The sequence below is a fragment of the Leptidea sinapis genome, chromosome 9 (genome assembly GCF_905404315.1).
Source record: "Leptidea sinapis chromosome 9, ilLepSina1.1, whole genome shotgun sequence".
NCBI lineage: Eukaryota > Metazoa > Arthropoda > Insecta > Lepidoptera > Pieridae > Leptidea > Leptidea sinapis.
Window position 1 is genome coordinate 6,210,020 of NC_066273.1, and position 18,345 is coordinate 6,228,364.

The 18,345-nt window shown below is 32.2% G+C and overlaps 1 protein-coding gene across 1 annotated transcript in view; it reads right to left on the reverse strand.

The window, feature by feature from the left end:
- LOC126966077 (protein spaetzle 3) overlaps positions 1-14,627 on the reverse strand; it is an 83,334-nt gene extending 68,707 nt beyond the window's left edge. Inside the window, exons 1-2 of the mRNA XM_050809953.1 lie at positions 14,624-14,627; positions 14,171-14,182 (exon numbers count right to left, since the gene is read on the reverse strand). Coding sequence (XP_050665910.1) covers positions 14,171-14,182; positions 14,624-14,627 — 16 coding nt within the window. The remainder of the gene's footprint in view (positions 1-14,170; positions 14,183-14,623) is intronic.
- Positions 14,628-18,345: the final 3,718 nt, after the last annotated feature.

An 18,345-nucleotide genomic window follows, 5' to 3' on the forward strand; every position in this document is an offset into this window, starting at 1 on the left:
GATCGAAATTTCTTGATTCTTACCATATTTAAACCCTTTTGTGGGTACATAAACAGTGCAATATCCATCGGATGGAAATATCTTTGTCTTAACGCGACACAATTCATTTGTTTCTTGTTTCAAATCAATCATTAAATAACCATGAGCTTCATTGGTAGCATCTCTGTAAGAATCTTCCAAATATTTCGGATTTTCAGGGAATACTTGACGAGATAAGTATCGAATTTGGGTTTTATCTCGAGGATTTTTGAAATATATTATATAACTTGAGTTGAGTGATATATCTCTTTGTCCTTTACCTTGATGAAACAAATTTTGAGATAAATAAAACACACTTAAGTTTCTATGATGACTTCCTTTCGTGAATATATCAACAATACGACCATCTGATTCCCTCATCAGGTCATCAATTATTACAAGTTGAGGATTTTTTCCGTCAAACATAGATAAATCAGGTAAACCTTGAAGATAATTAATGTGGTTGAGATTATATAAAGGCTGCATTTCATCAAAGCACCAAGTGATTTGAGTAAAATTTGCATCACAGATATCATTCAAAAATTTTATAAAATTATTTACGAAAACTGATTTTCCACATCCACTTGGACCAGCAACTATTGCAGTGAATGGATGATTGAAATGATGCATTATCTACTACGTCTATGTGTGTTAAGGTTTAGTATAGTAATGAAACAATCTGTTATTAAACCACCATTTATTTAAACAGAAAAATCTATAATTGAAACAATATACAGTACATCATGTTTTACTCCGCAACTTATACATCTAAATACAATAATCTCTCATTTGGTTTTTTAAAACTATAATAATTTATTCTTAAAATTTAATATAATATTTATTCTATTTTATGATGACCCCATGCTAAGGTATCAATATTATTTGGTAAAATGTACCGTTTGGTATCATTAAATGACAGACTAGATTTATTTATTCTTTGAGTAAAAATATTATGCTTTATTGACTTAAATCTAAGCATTGAACAATATTCGTTCTTATTTTCAAATAAGCAAGTCTTATAATTTTCCATTTTCATATTCTTAGTAACACTTTTATTAACCCCCTTAGCTTTAGCTGTGAATTTTCCCTCAACATCTAATGCATACATTTTAGATCTAAGTCCTACAAATTCATTAAATATGTTACCATTGTTTTCATCTTTAAAGTAGCCTAACTTCTTTTTATTGAGTTTTGGATAGCCAAATATATTTTTTTCTGTATAGTCAGAGGTATCGAAACGCAAATGTAAATCAGGTTTTATATCTCTGTAAAAATCATCTGTAAAAATTTGATATATTAAACTATCAGTATCTGTGTACAATAATTTTAATTTATTTTGAAACTTTTTAAACATATAGTTATAGTGAAAGTCGTACATTAGAGTTTTAGAAATATCCAATATACAAAATCCCAAATAAATAGGTTTATTATGGAACAATTTCGTCTTTCGTAATTGAACTGCAACCAAATTTTCATTAAAAATAGATAAACTATGGAATTCTGGCTTAGCAATTAAATCTTGTGCGCCTAGAATTTTACCCTGATTTTCCCAATGACTCAATAATTTTACATTTACTCTTTTTTCGATATTTTCCATTGTTTTTCCAAACACTGAGTTATTCATTAATTTATAAAAATCTTTTTCGAAATCAGATGTGGCTAGTTTACGCATGCTTGTATTTAAATCTATATAATATTGTAACCATGCGCATTGTTTGAATTTTAAAATTCTATGAATTTTTTGTAATTTTAAACCCATTGTCAGACATTGCTTTAAATTTCTGTAGTGAATCACATATTTAATTTTATTACGAAGGTTTGGAACTAATTTTATGTCTTTTGTATTACCAATACATATATTCTCGGGACATAAGGGTAGGTCAGAATGTAAATCATGCAGTTCAATAGGATATTCTAGATCTACTTCCAAAATAAAACCATATTCATAATCATCAGGGACATCAAAATTAGTTGTGACATCTACCCACTCAAAACCTCCTGTAGGAAGGAATTGAGACATGGCCCATCCGTAAAGGTTATTAGCATCAAGATAAGTTAAAAATGAGTTTGGTGTGTCTTTATCATATTCTCGCATATATTTGTTATTAGCTTTGGCATAACGATTGCTACATTGAGATACACCTCCTCGAATGCCCGATCTAATAAAAGCTATTTGTTCAAAGTCTTGAAGTAATTCTAATTTAATTTTTGTGCATTTTAACATAGCATCCCAACTTAACCCAGGTGCTGTATAATAATGAGCTGGATCTAGACCATATGTTTGCAAACATAAGGCTCGGAAATTTTCAAACACATCTGTTAAAAGTAAAACATCGGTTTTAAGATATAAATCAGAATAATCTGACATATTTTGACAATGAAAGTGTTGCCAAACATCCTTGGCATGTTCATAATCTTCATCGGAAATATGTGTGTCAGTTAATGTATTGTAAAATTTATCGCGACTAGGGAGTGCTGAAAGTTTTAAGGAATCATGTGATGACATAAATTCATATGGATAAATTCCTTTTTTTCTAAGACGTAAAAAATCATTATTATTTGGAAAATTATATTTTAATGTTTGAAATTGTTCTTCCTTCAAATTTTGAACAAGTTTGTCTAAACTACAAGGTAAAAATTTAAACGAATCAACGAATCTCAATTGAATTTTATGATTATTTAATTTTATCGTTTTTGTGAAAGAAATGTACTTTTCTTTCGTTTGTGGAATAATATCAATTTCCCCTTCTATAGAATTTAATGCATGAACAATAAAATGAGAGTCATATTGACTAAGATTGTGTAAAAAAACTGGAATGTGATAGGGAATTCTAAACTTTGTCTTACATACTTCGTGTGCAACTCCTCTAAAATTTCCTGTATGCGAGTCAAAGTATAATGCACATTCACCATTTAAATTAGATTGACATATAAAGCAGTCTTTACATTGTGAAATAATTTCATTATCATTGGAAGTCAAAGGTTTTGGACTTATGACAAAATAATTTTTTGTGCAAATCACTTCTAAATCTTTATACAACTGATTCATAAAGACATGAGTACAATGAGGACCACTATATGTTTCATATTTTGATAAACTATCATCATATGAACATTTAATATAGTACCCAAAACTATAAACTTCGTGTTTGTGAACATTAGTTGTATAAGGTTTTGATGGATCGTTAAAGCATGTCTGAATTGGATTAAGGAAAGCTTCAAAATCCGCGTATATAACAAAGGGTATTTGTAACATCTTATTAAATTTATCAAATTTTAAGACATTGTTTGAAATTGGTTGTTCAAACCAATCTTTTAAAGTTTTTTCTGTATTAGGCAATTCCACTTTAATATGACAACAATCATTCAATTGATGAGCTGATAACTTATCATTTGTTGAGAAGTGTAAAAGACAACCGTCACAGATGTAGATTGCATGTTCATGGTTTGAAATTTGACCACTTACTAAACGCGATAGGTTTTTAATGTAGCAAAAATGATTAATTGTTCCGTGCGAAATAAATAATAAATTGATATGAACAATTTTCCGTGATTTTGTTAAATACAATGGACCAACTAATTCATGTACTTTCTTTTTACAATTGTATTCAAGACCAAAAACATTTACACTTAAATTATTTAACCTTTCTACTTTCTGTATATCTGTCATTTTAACAGGAAACGTAACTCCGTCAAAATTTAATTTATTTGAATATTTACTGTAAGATGAAACTCTCTGAGAGTTCTTAGTAACTGGATATAATGCAGAAAGCAAAGCCCATTTAAAGCATAAATCATCCGAGTTTTGTACATTTATAACACTTTTTTTTAATTTGATTTCTTTAGGTAATTCAATATATGATTTTCCACGTAATGGATTGAATTTGTTTATATTCATGTCTAATGCATTTATTTTCTTAAGACTCCAACCACTATCTTTTTTCTCAAATGTGCTAATTTTAGTCATCAACATATCACATAAGGACGAAAAGAAAAAATTTAAATCCTCACCCTGCATTATAGTATAACTACATGTTTGAAATTCAAATTCATTAGAAATATTTTTTGTTTCTTGAACAAAATTAGCGTGCAGAATAAAATTAACTTTAAAAATTGTAAGCAATCGAACAGATTCCTCAAATAGTGAAATAATTTCATTTTTAATAGAATTCAAAAACATTTCTGGTGTTTCGAATGTTTGTAATTGGTTGGATTTACTCTTTATTTTATATGAGATAATTCTATTACCAAAAGCCGATTCGTGTACTGTGACATTTTTTAAAGTACTATGTAATTGCATTACGTTATTCTTATGGAGGTTACTTCTAAGATGATTTGCATAATATCTTTTCCGTATTAAGATTTGACATAAAGAACAGTTCACCATTTCATCGTTCACACTGGTGAGCCCCGATGATGTGGATGGTTCCCCTTGTCTTCCTCTCTTTGTACTTGTATCATTGTCTTCACTGCCTTGTAATACTACACTTCTTCTCTTAAAACCTCCTCCACTTTGTAGAACAGGTTGACTACAACATAAGTGAATGATATTAGCCACATTTCATCAATAATATAATACTAAATAATTTACAAAGAAAATAACTCACTTGATCATTTTTTCAACCTCATTACATACAAAGCAGAGTTCCATATCGTTATGTTTAATTTTCCAAATGATGAAAATATAATAATATTATTTGTATAAGAGAATAAATAAACTAATAACTAAACTGAACTAATATTTATGTATTTCTTCATAGCTACCTACTTATTGTTAAAATTATATTTCTTATAATTTTCTGTTTCTATAATTTTCTTCGTAACATTGTATAAAATCTTTTTTATGTCCTTATAACTTTCATTATTGTCGATTGTATAATATTTTAATCTATAATCAGCGTATTTCCATTGTTCTTGTGCAGGCGTGTTTTTTATTTTATTGAGATCATAGATTTCTATTTTAACCAAATGTGATGCATTTCTTCCGTCATCTGCATTAGTTGTAATGTAAATACTTCCATTCTCATGTGCTCTGGATATTGATGATGATATTTTCTTTTGTTTTGTTTTTTTCACTTCGAATAATGCATCTATATTTTCATTTGAGCTGGCCCTCTTCAAGGATTTAAGTTGAGGAACTTTTAATGAATCCTGACTATCTTCAGATAATGGATAGTAAAATGTTTTATATGTAGTTTCTTCCATTGTTGGGTTGAATGCATTCTACAACAACAATAAGACTGCTTTAGAATAGTATTATACATACATATCTCTTAATAATCAATATAACAAATGATATTACTTTTTAATTTCAAAGTGAATAATAGATAAAACTTACCTCCATTGCAGCAAATCACTCAACAATTACAGAACACACAAAATATATAATAATTTGACTGAATACGCCACTTCAATGATTATTTTTCTGAACAGTTCTAGCATTTTATACTAAAATATCGTAAAAGTAAATTTGTTTATGATTAGTACTGGTTTTTAAATATTGTGGTGAAACATAATGGCACTTAAATGATAAGTTCAATTATTGATAGTTTAATGGAGTCAACATTTCCAGATTGTACTAATGACTACGTAAGTATGTAGGTACAAAGTTCGTTTTCAATCAGCTTTTATATTATAATAAAATTGATGAAAATATAATTTCATCAAATGTTCATAGATTTATATTTGAATCGCTTGTAATGATATTTTGTTTTATTGTAACCATATAAGTTTTAAATACATGAATAAGATACATTAAAGCCTTATTTATTGAGTGCTTATGTTATTATGATCCACATAACTATTCAATCCTCGCAACTGACAAGACCCTGTTCTCAACTAATATGAATACAATCGAGATACAGAATTATTTGAACAAAATCGATCCCAGTATTAAAAATAATGTTTACGCGGCAAACCGATTGCCGATATATGTTGTAACGCCCTGTTATATTGTCAGCAATTTAGATAGTGATAATAAGCCAGGCACTCACTGGGTTGCAATACACATTGATGAGCAGGGTATTGGACAATACTTCGATTCATATGGTCGTCCACCTCAGGGATTCCAGCTGATGTTTTTACAAAGGAATTGCAGAATGTATAACTACAATACTGCAAGAGTACAGAATGAATATACCGCAGTGTGTGGCGAGTACTGCATAATGTATCTATACTTTAAGTTTAATAAGAAGAGTTTGAATGATTTCATCAAATATTTTGAAAATGATACAATCTGCAATGATGTTTTATTATATACTTTATTTAAATCATGTTTTAAAAATAAATAATAAATACAGAAACTGTCTTTTTAATCGTAGTAACGAATGTGATAGAGGTAATTAGTAAATTACCTGTATCATGTTCATGGAAATTTAGACATTGAGTCGCTCACCAATCATTAGCTAAATGACCAGTGATTATTAATGATTATGGATCTGTTTAATTTAAAATGCTAACTTTGAAACTATAAGAGATATCGAAAAACGGATCAGCGCAATCGCTCGGAAATACATCAAAACCACCAGTTTGACACCAAACTTCTTTTTTTTTTTTTTTAGTAGGCATCACGAGCAAGTGAGCCAGAATCGAGGAGCCAGAACCGGCGAATCCCTACTACTGTGAGCCAGAACCGGCGAATCCCTACTACTGTGAGCCAGAACCGGCGAATCCCTACTACTGACGAGGCGAAAGGGGAGCGCGGAGCCACGACGGGAGGACACCGATCCAAATATAATAATAATTTGATTGACTTTTAGTAGTCTAGTAATATTACTTAAGAGAAGAAAATAAGTTCAATTATTAAGTTGTAGAAAGTGTTCCTATCCAGCCATTGCAAGCTGAATGGGCACCTAGCCAGAATGGGTGTCAGTGAATCAAACCTGTGCAGATTCTGCTGTGAAGCCGCTGAAGACCCCATACACATCCTTCTGGAATGCGAAGCAATTGCCAGAATCAGGCTGGGGTGTCTCAAAATACCTTCACTTAACGCATGTACGTGCCCTGTCTGGACCCTCTGAGGATCCTACGCCTTTTAAAAGTAATAGGTCTCGAGGATATAATTTAAATCTCAGCACAGTAACACGTATCCTAGTGAGTAGCTACTCTTCCTTAACTTTTGAGTCGAGGGTAGGCGCGTTAGCGCAAGCAGGTGGCACAATAGAACCTAGGATTTAAGTGCATTAAAATCCCCAAATCATAATAAAAAAAATAAGTTTTAGAAAAAACGTAATATTTTTCTTTATTTTTAGTGCATATTATTTGGAATAGATATTTTTTAAGTCGGTTGATTTTTCTTAATTTTTTTTAAATATTGCTATGGAGTGAAGAGAGCTGTTCGTTCGATGTAGCTTACTTCGCGATAGGTGGAACAGTTGACTATCACCACTGAGCGAACGGTTTGATCCTCGCCTGCCACGTACCTATGTGTCTTCGGTTTTCAAATTCATTAAATTATACATTTATTCCATTTATATAAATATGCGTGGTCGTGTGGCCGCGGTATTGACATATCATCACATAGGTTCTGACTTACACATATCTCGCAGAAATTTATACGATTTATTAAAAAATATATTATTTTCACGAGATTTTTTTTAAATATTATGTAAGACATTATATTTAAAAAAAAACTTGTAAAGAGGCAAAACATCTAGCTATCAGAGATAATATCAGATCTAAATTGTCACAGATTCTTAATCAGTTACTCAATCGCTTTAGAAGCAAATCCTCACCAGTGGGAGGCTCCTTTGCACAGGATGCCGGCTAGATTATGGGTAACACAACGGCACCTATTTCTGCCGTGAAGCAGTAGTGTGTAAGCATTACTTTGTTTCGGTCTGAAAGGCACCGTAGCTAATGAAATTACTGGGCAAATGACACGAAACATCTTATGTCTCTAGGTGACGAGCGCAGTTGTAGTGCCGCTCAGAATTCAAGAATCCAGAGCGGCTCGTCATAAAAGAATAATTCACTATTTGATAAGAAGTATATCAAGAAAACTACAATTTTTTTACCACAATTTTACATACTGTGTGCGACTGAGTATAGAAATCTGTGACATAATGAAAGGGCGTACGATAAGGTCAAATGGTAAATTCGGTTCCAATTAATATCAGTTTTATTTATGTAATAACTTAACATGTTGACACTTTAAGAGTTATTACATAAATCCGAGTTTAAAACATGTTTATTCCTGTCATGCAGCAAGGGCATTAATACCTTCACAACTATATTTACCTTAATATATATATGTACGTATACTTGAGACGGTCATTAGGCTAAGGCTGAGCATACACAGCATACTAAGACTTTACTTACGTACAACTTAGATGATTGTGATAAAACCAACTTGACTTTTGTCTGTTGACTATATAATATTAATAGACTTTATTTGCAATCAACAATTATGTGCAATGATTCCTTACCTAACTAATCTAATCTAACCTATATTTAAATTTTATTTATTTTTGTTTTTGTTTTCATTTGTAGGTAATTACTATTTACACCGGTAATTATTGGATATCTTGCCTTTCGGCATAGGTCTCCCGCAAACTTTTCCATAATGAAAGGTCTCTTGCTTTTCTCGACCAGGTTGCATCTGCTACGTTTTTATGTCATCTCATATTAGATGGGATCTAATTCGTGGTCTGCCTTTTTTCCTTTTATGTTATCTAGGATACCAATCTGTAATGTTTTTTGACTATGAGTCTATTTTGTTTCTGATCATATGGCCTGTCCATCTCCATTTGAGATTTTTAGGTTTAGATGACTATACAAACGAAATAAAAAATTATGCTGATCTTACACTAAGCTATGTTACACGTGAGTAAAGTCTTAACAGAGTCTAAGTACCTACGCTCTATAGATGTCAGAGATCTATAGAGTGTATATTGACTTTGCTAACGTAAAACTTAGCCGTGTGAAAACGCGAACTTGACTTTTGTATTGGGTTGTCTTACCTTAAGCTGGGCATAATTTCAGCTGTCAAATGTCTACAAAAACGAAATCAAAGAAGCTTACACTCAGCTTAGTTTAACGTTAGCAAAGACAAAGTAGGCTCTATAGATCTCTGACATATATAGAGCGTAGGTATTAAGACTCTGCTAAGACTTTACTCCCGTAAAACATAGCTAAGGTTAAGATTAGCATAATCTCTTATTTCGTTTTATTGTTTTATTGTCAATTAACGTGTGGAATCATACTGAGGTTATGCTAAGGCAGTCGAATACAAAAGTCAAGTTTGTTTTATCACAATCATTAGCCGTTCCCGCCCGCTTCGTTGGGCGAATTTTAAATGGAAGGAACATTGGATTTCAAAAAATAAGTAGCCATAAACCATCAAGGATAAATTTCGAATCGAATGGTGGTAGTTTCATGTCGATACGATCAGTGGTTTAGGCGTGAAAGAGCCTCAAACAGAGAAGATTTTATAGATATATAGAGATCTAGGTTGTACGTAAGTAAAGTCTGAGCAAAGTCTAAGTACTCTCTATAGATCTCAGCCTACGTAACCATAAAAGCAGCAGAGTTAATATAATATTATTTTTTAGCACTTACACTAATTCCACCTAAACATTTTCTAGTGACCTTCTCAACTGCTATTCGGCCATGCAGTTAGTAATTAAAATCCAAGATAAGAAATATTTCAACATCGGAAGTTTCAAAAGTAGCAGCTGAATTATATGAAGCTGACCCGACAGACGTTGTTCTGTATATAATAAATAAAATACTTTTTTTTTATGAATTTGTCAATAATATTTCATAACATCAAGAATTTATTATGAAAGCGGCATTTGTTGATTGTAAATTTACTTTTATAACTATACGAGTATTTACATGACTACATAAAATTATATAAAATTATTACTACTATAATATATAAAACTATCATTACGTGAAAGCGTACCAAGAATACTGGCAGCATTTCCGCTTTGGATAGCTAGGCTGATCCGTTGACCGAGATAGCTGCCAGCGCTTGGGTTTCCAGTAGCCTGATTGAGGCGCGAAGATAGTACTTTGAACATTCTCCGCGCCTCTCTGTTGTTATAATGAAATTGTTTCGTGCGTCGAATAATTCTCTCATAGAAAATATGTCCATACAAAACAAATATTGGAAATAAAAAAAAATATGGGTCCCGAAACGAAATAAAACTATCCTAACGGAGAGGAGAGGTGACGAGAGGAGATAAAATAACGATATCTGATTGGTTATTAAATTACATCTCGTCTCCTCTCCGCTTTGGTGGATATACCGGGCCTAATTACAGCTTGACGGTAGAACAGGCGCCCCTGTGGTCCCAATCTTTTTTATCCAAATGATTTGAGTTTTCTTTAGTGTTTATTCCGCCAATATTTGTCTTTAAACAATTCGACACGTGTTTCGCCTCTACACGAGGCATCCTCAGGACGTGTTGTCTCGCCAAAATCTGACATTTTTTTTATTGTATAGTGGGGTGGGTGAGGGTTATTGAGGTCCAATATTTGTCTATAGAAAATTCGACACGTGTTTCGCCTTGAGTCTCGTGAAAAATTATGTTATTTGTAGTTATATTAACCGAACTTTAAAAACTTTAAACTGAATAATACGAGTTCAATTTATGATTTTTTAGTTACAACATATAAATATATATTTAAGATATAAATAAATAAAAATGGAAACCACTATCCGACTTATCAATGACTATCAATCAAATCATATCAAAAAAATATCAACGACTATCAATGTCAAATAATGTTTATTTAATTATTAAACTAAGCGCTTTTGAATCGTCACTATGAATATTTATATTAAATTACTGAATTTTCCATATGTTCGTAAAATTTGAGCTCGTGAGAGGAACATACTAAAAACTCAACGGGTACTCTTTTCAAACAAATAGAGTATTTTATAATGGCTGTAATACACATTAATAAATTCGTTTGTAAGGTGCTTCATCCAATATATGAGTCGTGTTTAAACAATATTATATTATTTCATAAAAAGTAATTCAAGTATATTAATCCTAACTATCGTTGACTTTTCTGTCCCAATAAACTTATCGACGGTAACTCACCTTATCCGCACACGCTGTCTGTCAATAGGTTGATCTAGCTTACCAGCGATAAAAGTTTGTATGGAAATTGCAATTCACTCGTCAATATAAGGCGATAAGAATGACATATCGGGTATATTGGGACAGCCTCAGATTATTGACAGTTAATTACTGACAGTAGAAGGCAGTAATTTATCTCTATCTGTAGACAGTATATAGGGAAAGGCCATAAGTAAATTCATCCTTATTCTAACCCTTAAATTTACCATACAAATACTACCTACGTAGAGCTCTCATTTTCACCACAGTCTCATCTTCTATCAGCATTCACCCCCCACACTACCACTACCAAAAGTGGGGGAATCAACATGCCTCAATAAACACGCAGACATTCCATATCGGAATCATTCTGTCAATCAAATTCAAATTCAAATATTTTTATTTAAAAAATAATATGAAAACACTTATTGAAAGTCAAAACCCCTTCGAAATTGAATGGTCAGACCTGAGAAGAACGGGTGCTAGAAACTCAGCGAACATTTTTTTTTAATTTCGATATAATCCAATATCTAATTTAACTAGCTGACCCGACAGACATTGTTTTGTACATAATAAATAAAAAAAAGTTTTTTTTTTATTATCAATGATATTTCGTAAAATAGCTCCCTGTTGTTTTACGGCTGTTTTCAATAACGTTACGGATATATTGCTATCACCGTTTAATGACAAGATCTCATCTATCCATAGTTATTTCCAATATGGTTATAGTCCAATGCTATCTGTCGATAGGTTATTGAAATGTAAGTAAGCGTAAAAGGATTGATTTGTCTACCTCTAGTAAGTTAAAATAATGATAGATAGTTTATTGAAAACGACCGTTAATGAAATTGTTTCACACCAGAACTGTCAACCCGTGCGTCAATAAATTCTCTCATAGAAAATATGTCCGTAAATAACAATTAATATTGGAAATAAAAATAATTATAGGTCCTAAATCGAAATAAAAACTATCCTATCTCTCAAGTTGAACTAAACTGCACTCCATGAAGTAATCCCCCTTAAAATCCATTGGTTTAGGAGTTGACTGGAAACAAACATCAGGATACTCGATCTATATATATGTATTATATTAAGACTAGCCTAACAGCGGTCGCTCCATTCCCAAACTGTGGTATCACTAAGAAAGTAATTTATGTTATAGTAATTAACTTTAGTTACTTTTGAATTTCGTAATACATTTCAGAACATTCACATCGCCTCAAAAAAGATTTAATAACTCGAAAACTATTTAAAATAACCATTTATTGAATGGAACTTGAAATAACCATTTATGAAATGGAATGATTGGAACTTGTGGACGCTACGGTCTTCTTGGGTGTCATGTTAGATAAAAAGCTTCAGTGGGGTCCACATATTGCCCAACTAGCAGATAGACTCAGCTCTGCGGCATATGCTGTTAGAAAGATTAGAGAATACACGAATGTTGCGACTGCTAGATTAGTGTACTTCAGTTATTTTCACAGCATCATGACGTACGATATTTTACTGTGGGGTCATGCTGCTGACATTGATATAGTGTTTGCTCTGCAAAAGAGAGCTGTTCGTGCTATATCAGCTTGGTTATAGACAGTCTCTCAAAGAAAAATTTAAAGAAATAAATATTATGACTGTTCATTGTCAGTACATTTATGAAAATTTAATATATGTTCATAAAAATCGTCACCTTTTTGCTCTTTATAGTGATTTTCATTATTATAACACTAGAAATAAGGGATTACTTGTAACTAATTCTAGTAGGCTTCATAAGATACATAATAGCTTTAAGGGTAAATGTATACACTTTTATAATAAAGTCCCAGCCACTGTTCAGGCATTACCTATAAATAAATTTAAATGTTTTATAAAAAATGGCTGTTTCGTAAAGCCTATTACTCCACAGCTAAATATCTAACTGATCAGACAACCTGGGACTAGATTATGATTATTTTATAGCGATAGAAATGACTTTACAATATTGTATATTTTTATTGAAAAGAGCGCAAAAAAAGAATGCTGGGAGAGTTTCTTGCGCCGCTTCTTCTCTCTCAGAGCGCCATTTGTTTCCGAAGGGGTAGTAATATCTAGTATATTAGAAATGACATCAAAAAGAATTCTAAAGGAATCAATTTTGAGAAAATAAATGCCTTTTATGCCATTATTTTTCGTACAATCAATTTCGCAATTTTGGTTTATTGCTTCAAAATTTTAACACTATGCGCTAATCATATCATATTACTTTTATGTTTAATCAACCAATTAACCTTTAAAATAGTAGACGATAGAAAACATGTAGCGAGCTTAGTGGCGAAATGTATTCAATTTTGACACACTCATCCAACGAGACTGAAGTTTGCGAAATGTTTTGATTTTTATACAGTCGTTTGAGATCGCTGTCCTTGATACGACAACATCGCAAACAATTTTATCCCAATACTCTAACACTTCGTTATTGCCTCATATCAAATTATTTGACGTAAGGATACATAGGTATATTGTTTCTCACATTTAACAAATAAATCCTCCAGGACAATGTTAGTATTGTTAATCTCCCAGGATTTACCTAGTTGCTGATGAATACCTACCTACCAACGAGATTTCCCTGCACATTCAGGTCAAGTTATTTTGTTTTAATCGCTAAAATAAACTCTAATTATGAAACTATTGTCGAACACATTGTTCATTACTAACTTAGGTTTGTATATTGATAAGAATCAAATAAACAATTTAAAAATTAAATAGAAGAATAAGTATACAAAAATATATGATTCAATCGACTTCTTACCACATCAACAAAACATAATTTTTTGGACACATTTAAGTTCGGTTTGGTAACAGCAAATAATAAAAATTAAACTTTAATATAAGTACAACGAATAATGAATTCAATAGTTATAGAATTAAAAAATGTCACATCTAAATATTCGAGTAAAGCCTTTCTTTCCACAGCCTCTACGTGACGTAAAAGTATATTTGCGTAAATTTGTCACCTTGAGACGCGAAATATAAATATCACACGCCATGAACCTACTTATGAAGCCAAATAAAACAACAACTTATTATGTAAAGAAACCACACTTCACCTGCGTATCGTCCTGTTATCGCATGTCACAGGTTACACGAGATATTTCGTCACACACGAGCAGTTATTACACACGTGCAATCGATGCAAAGTTTACGCGGTAACTGACTGTCATGTCAAGTGTGAACGGAATCTACCTCTCACCTCCACATTACCTAGACTCACAGTTCACTTGTTACAGATATTTTACAATAAGTTCCGATAATTCCGGTTGTAGCCGCGGACTCGGAATCTTTAAGGGATTTACTCTGACTCGATACGTCATTCACACTATTTCGTCAAATTCTTTATTTAAATTAGCATCCGTTATGGTCTGATAGTTTATTAATTTGTTTCTATGGAAAAGGAGGACAAACGATCGTACTGGTCATCTGGTGTTAAAAGATCACTGCCGCCCACATTCTCTTGGGGAGGAAGTTTGGGAGGAGGGTGTACGCGCTTTTTTTGAAGTTACCCATATCGAATCGACCCAGAAACACCGCACAAGTAAGCTGATTGCACAGCTCATTCTACAGCTGTGGTAGAAAGTTGACTGAAGAAAATCCGCACTGTGGAGGACCACCACACATCCAGATAGTGGGATGATATCCTAATTTATAGCATGTTGTGCGAAGGTGGAATTCGGCGGCAGGAATCACGTGAAACAGCTTTTCGAAACACTGTCCGCGATAAAAGCGATAAACACACTATGAAGCGTATGTAGAGCGCTAGAATGTGGGCCGGCTTGAAGTAGTGCCGTGCTCTATTTATTACGCCCAGCTTCTTCAAAGCCAATTTGGATTTGCCCTTCAAATAACCGCGGAATTGGTAATCGCTCGAGATTTCGAGACCCAGTTTTGACAGGTGCCGAGGTGCTGTTGAAGAAAGGTGATACGACAAATGGGGGTTTCTTAGTGGTAAACGAACAAACTTGAGTCTTGTGGGATTGGACATGGTTCATTTTAATCCCATTCCGCGACCCTCTCAACTGTCAATCAGATGAGCCATCAAATAATGCTTTTTTTTAAGGAAAAGGAGGACAATGAATGAAAGGAGGATCTAAAGAAAATTATTATATAAAATAAATAACAGTTATAACACGCGTTTGAATACTTTAAAAGCTATATTTTTGCAATGTGTTAAACTCGCGATAATCAAAGAAATTGCTGTACTTCATTTTGTATCATGTTTTTGATTAATTAATATAATCATTAAAGTAATATTGGACCTCATTATATTAATTGGCAGAACTATACGACAGAATACTAACAAACCGCAAATGTTAACGGCATGCCTTTATCAAAGCCAATACTCTTCGATTCGATCTAATGATCTTTTAAATTAGTTCATTCACTACGTTTAGAAGAAAATTATCTTCTATATAAATATGTATATACTGAAAATGATCCTTGTTTTAGGTTTGAGGCTCAATCACGTATAAACCACTGATCGTATCGACATGAAACTACCACCATTCGATGTGAAATTTATCCTAGATCGTTTATGGCTACTTATTTTTCGAATTCCAACATTCATTTGACGTTTGTTTGAATGCACTAACTCACGAATAGTATAGATAGGCTATCTAGGATTAGACTTATCTAACTTTAAATATTAATATTTGTGATGTAAGTAGCAAGAAAATGCCCTCCCGAACTGCTTTCTCCGCGTTAGTGGTAATGGATAAATCTAGAATATTTGTCAAATGCATTCCTAAAGTGTTTATAATTGTTTTTTGCTTGGCCGTTATGTTGAACAGAACAAATGTTATATAATAATAAATTGTAATTATATTTTTCATAATAAAAACAAAAAAAAAAAAAACAAAAACTGAAAAATTTAAATTTATAAAATATGTGCCACCTCATTCTCAAAAAAGGGATTTTTTTAATCTGTTAAAAATAGCTGTCGAATGACTTTACAAATTTCTCTGCGTTCAATTTGTAATATTGGCAATTGCTTCTTATTCGCTAAACAATAAAAATTTGCTTTCATTTTCTTTGTAGGTAATAAAGTAATATATTTTACTGGAGAGAGTGCAATTTATCTACTCGGGTGTATTGATACCCTCGCCTTAGCGCTCATGTTTCCAAAGGTATACTTGCAGGAATCGCTAAGATTTTCCCCTTGTTAATTTATTAGATGTCTATTTTATTTCTTTATTTTTATAAAAATATTTCATGAGACGAGCAAGACGTTAAGCTGATGTAGTTGATATGCCCTGCCCATTACAATGCAGTGTCGCTCAGGATTCTTGAAAAGCCCAAAAACTCGGAGCGGCACTTCAATTGCGCTCGTCACCTTGAGACATAAGAAGTTAAGTCTCATTTGTATATAATTATATTATTATTATAAACATATCATTTCCTAGAAATTTTAAATTTATTTACATTTATACTCTGCAACGAAATGGTGAGACTAATAAACATATTCTTGGTTAAAATAAAAGGTGCTAATTTGCGAATAGCATTTAAATAACATTTAAATGTTCTGGTTGTCTATTGTCTGACAAGTTTATATTCACAGAAATTCTTTTGCAACACGTTCATATGTGTTGTAACGCTAATTATAAATTCACTAATTAACGAATAAATGTCACCATTAGCAAAAGACTCCAACGCGTTTGAATTATTACACAATTTGTTTTATTTAATGTAACGGCCGATGAATGACAGTTGTGTAGAAATTTTGATTGGATTTTAAAAAAGAAAATATATATTATGATGGAGCAAGGTTGTCACATGGTCAGGATTTTCGTGGTTGTCCATTTAACACGACAAGTAAATTACAAAAACGTTTCACTTCAAAAAGCCTTTACTTTATATTAGTAACAAACCTTAGAATAGTAATGGTAGGTACAGTTCACAAGGTCTTATGATTAATAAGAATATGGTGTTCCCAGCAGGCTTGAGACACAACCGCCTCGCTCGATAGTTCTTCCCTGACTGCCCGCTCGGCGCTTGCCCGGCGCTTGTTTTCGATCGCACTTGCACCGCATTCCGATCACACCCGAGCCAAGACGAATACCCAAAAAAAATAAGTTGTTTTACAAAATTACATAATTAACACACAGTTTCAAAGCACGTTTCTGCCAACGCTTTCGAGTTTTCCCTGTCTTTGCTTTTGGTCATCCAGTCCGATCACAACCGTCTAATGAATAGGTCTACCCATCTTTTTCTTTGGCAACCTCTTGAATTTACTTTACGTAATGGGATCCATTCCATGATTTTCTTTATCCATCAAGAATAAATATTTCTCATAGCGTGAAACTTTAAAGACAATAAGATAAATTTTCAAGTTTCAGTAAATAAAAAATGTTTTGATTATGCATTGCAATACCTACTCCAACTACTTACTTCTTTCTTATTTAATAAACTAATAATTTTTAACCGACTTCAAAAAGAAGGAGGTTCAAAATTCAATCGGTATTTTTTATGTATGTACACCGATTACGCTGAGATTTATGATCCGATTTACGTAATTCTTTAGTTCGATGTGGAATAGATGCCATTTGGTCCCATAAAAAATACCATTTTACATAGTTTGGCCCAGTAGTTTTCATTTTATGAAAATGTTTGTCTACGTGGATGATATAATTGTTTTTTGTGTAGTAGTTTTCATTCAGGTTGATTATATATTATTATAAACTGACACTAAAAACTAAAAAAAGAACTACGTTTAAAAAAACTGACTTCAAAAACTTACAAGTATAAAAAGTTAATATTATTAAAGGTAATTTTTTATTTATTTTGTACTTTTTAGTTTTTGAAGTCTTTTTTTTAGATGTAGTTTTTTTTGTGAGGATCGATACCTTTCTGTGATTTTCTTATATGTATACAATTATGTATCTGTTGAAACCTTTAAAAATTAATTCATCGTATCATGACAACTGATACGGTACAAGAATAAGTAGCTAATAAGCTAATTAAGTGTTTAAATAGGAAACAATTGAGCGTAATAAAGTTAACGCATAAATTATACACGCAATTACAAGGTCCACAGAGTAACACAGTTCAGTCTATAGACGTATAGTATGAAATGTCCAACTGAAGGTTACGTCGAAGTTTCGTTTGTCTGTGGTCCATTGTCATTTATAGTGACAAATTATAATTATGCATGGTTGGGATTTCCTTACTTCCGCAATAGACACGGGGTTTTCTAGCTATGGAGGTGTCGAGACTCGCGCGTTTTTGTAGC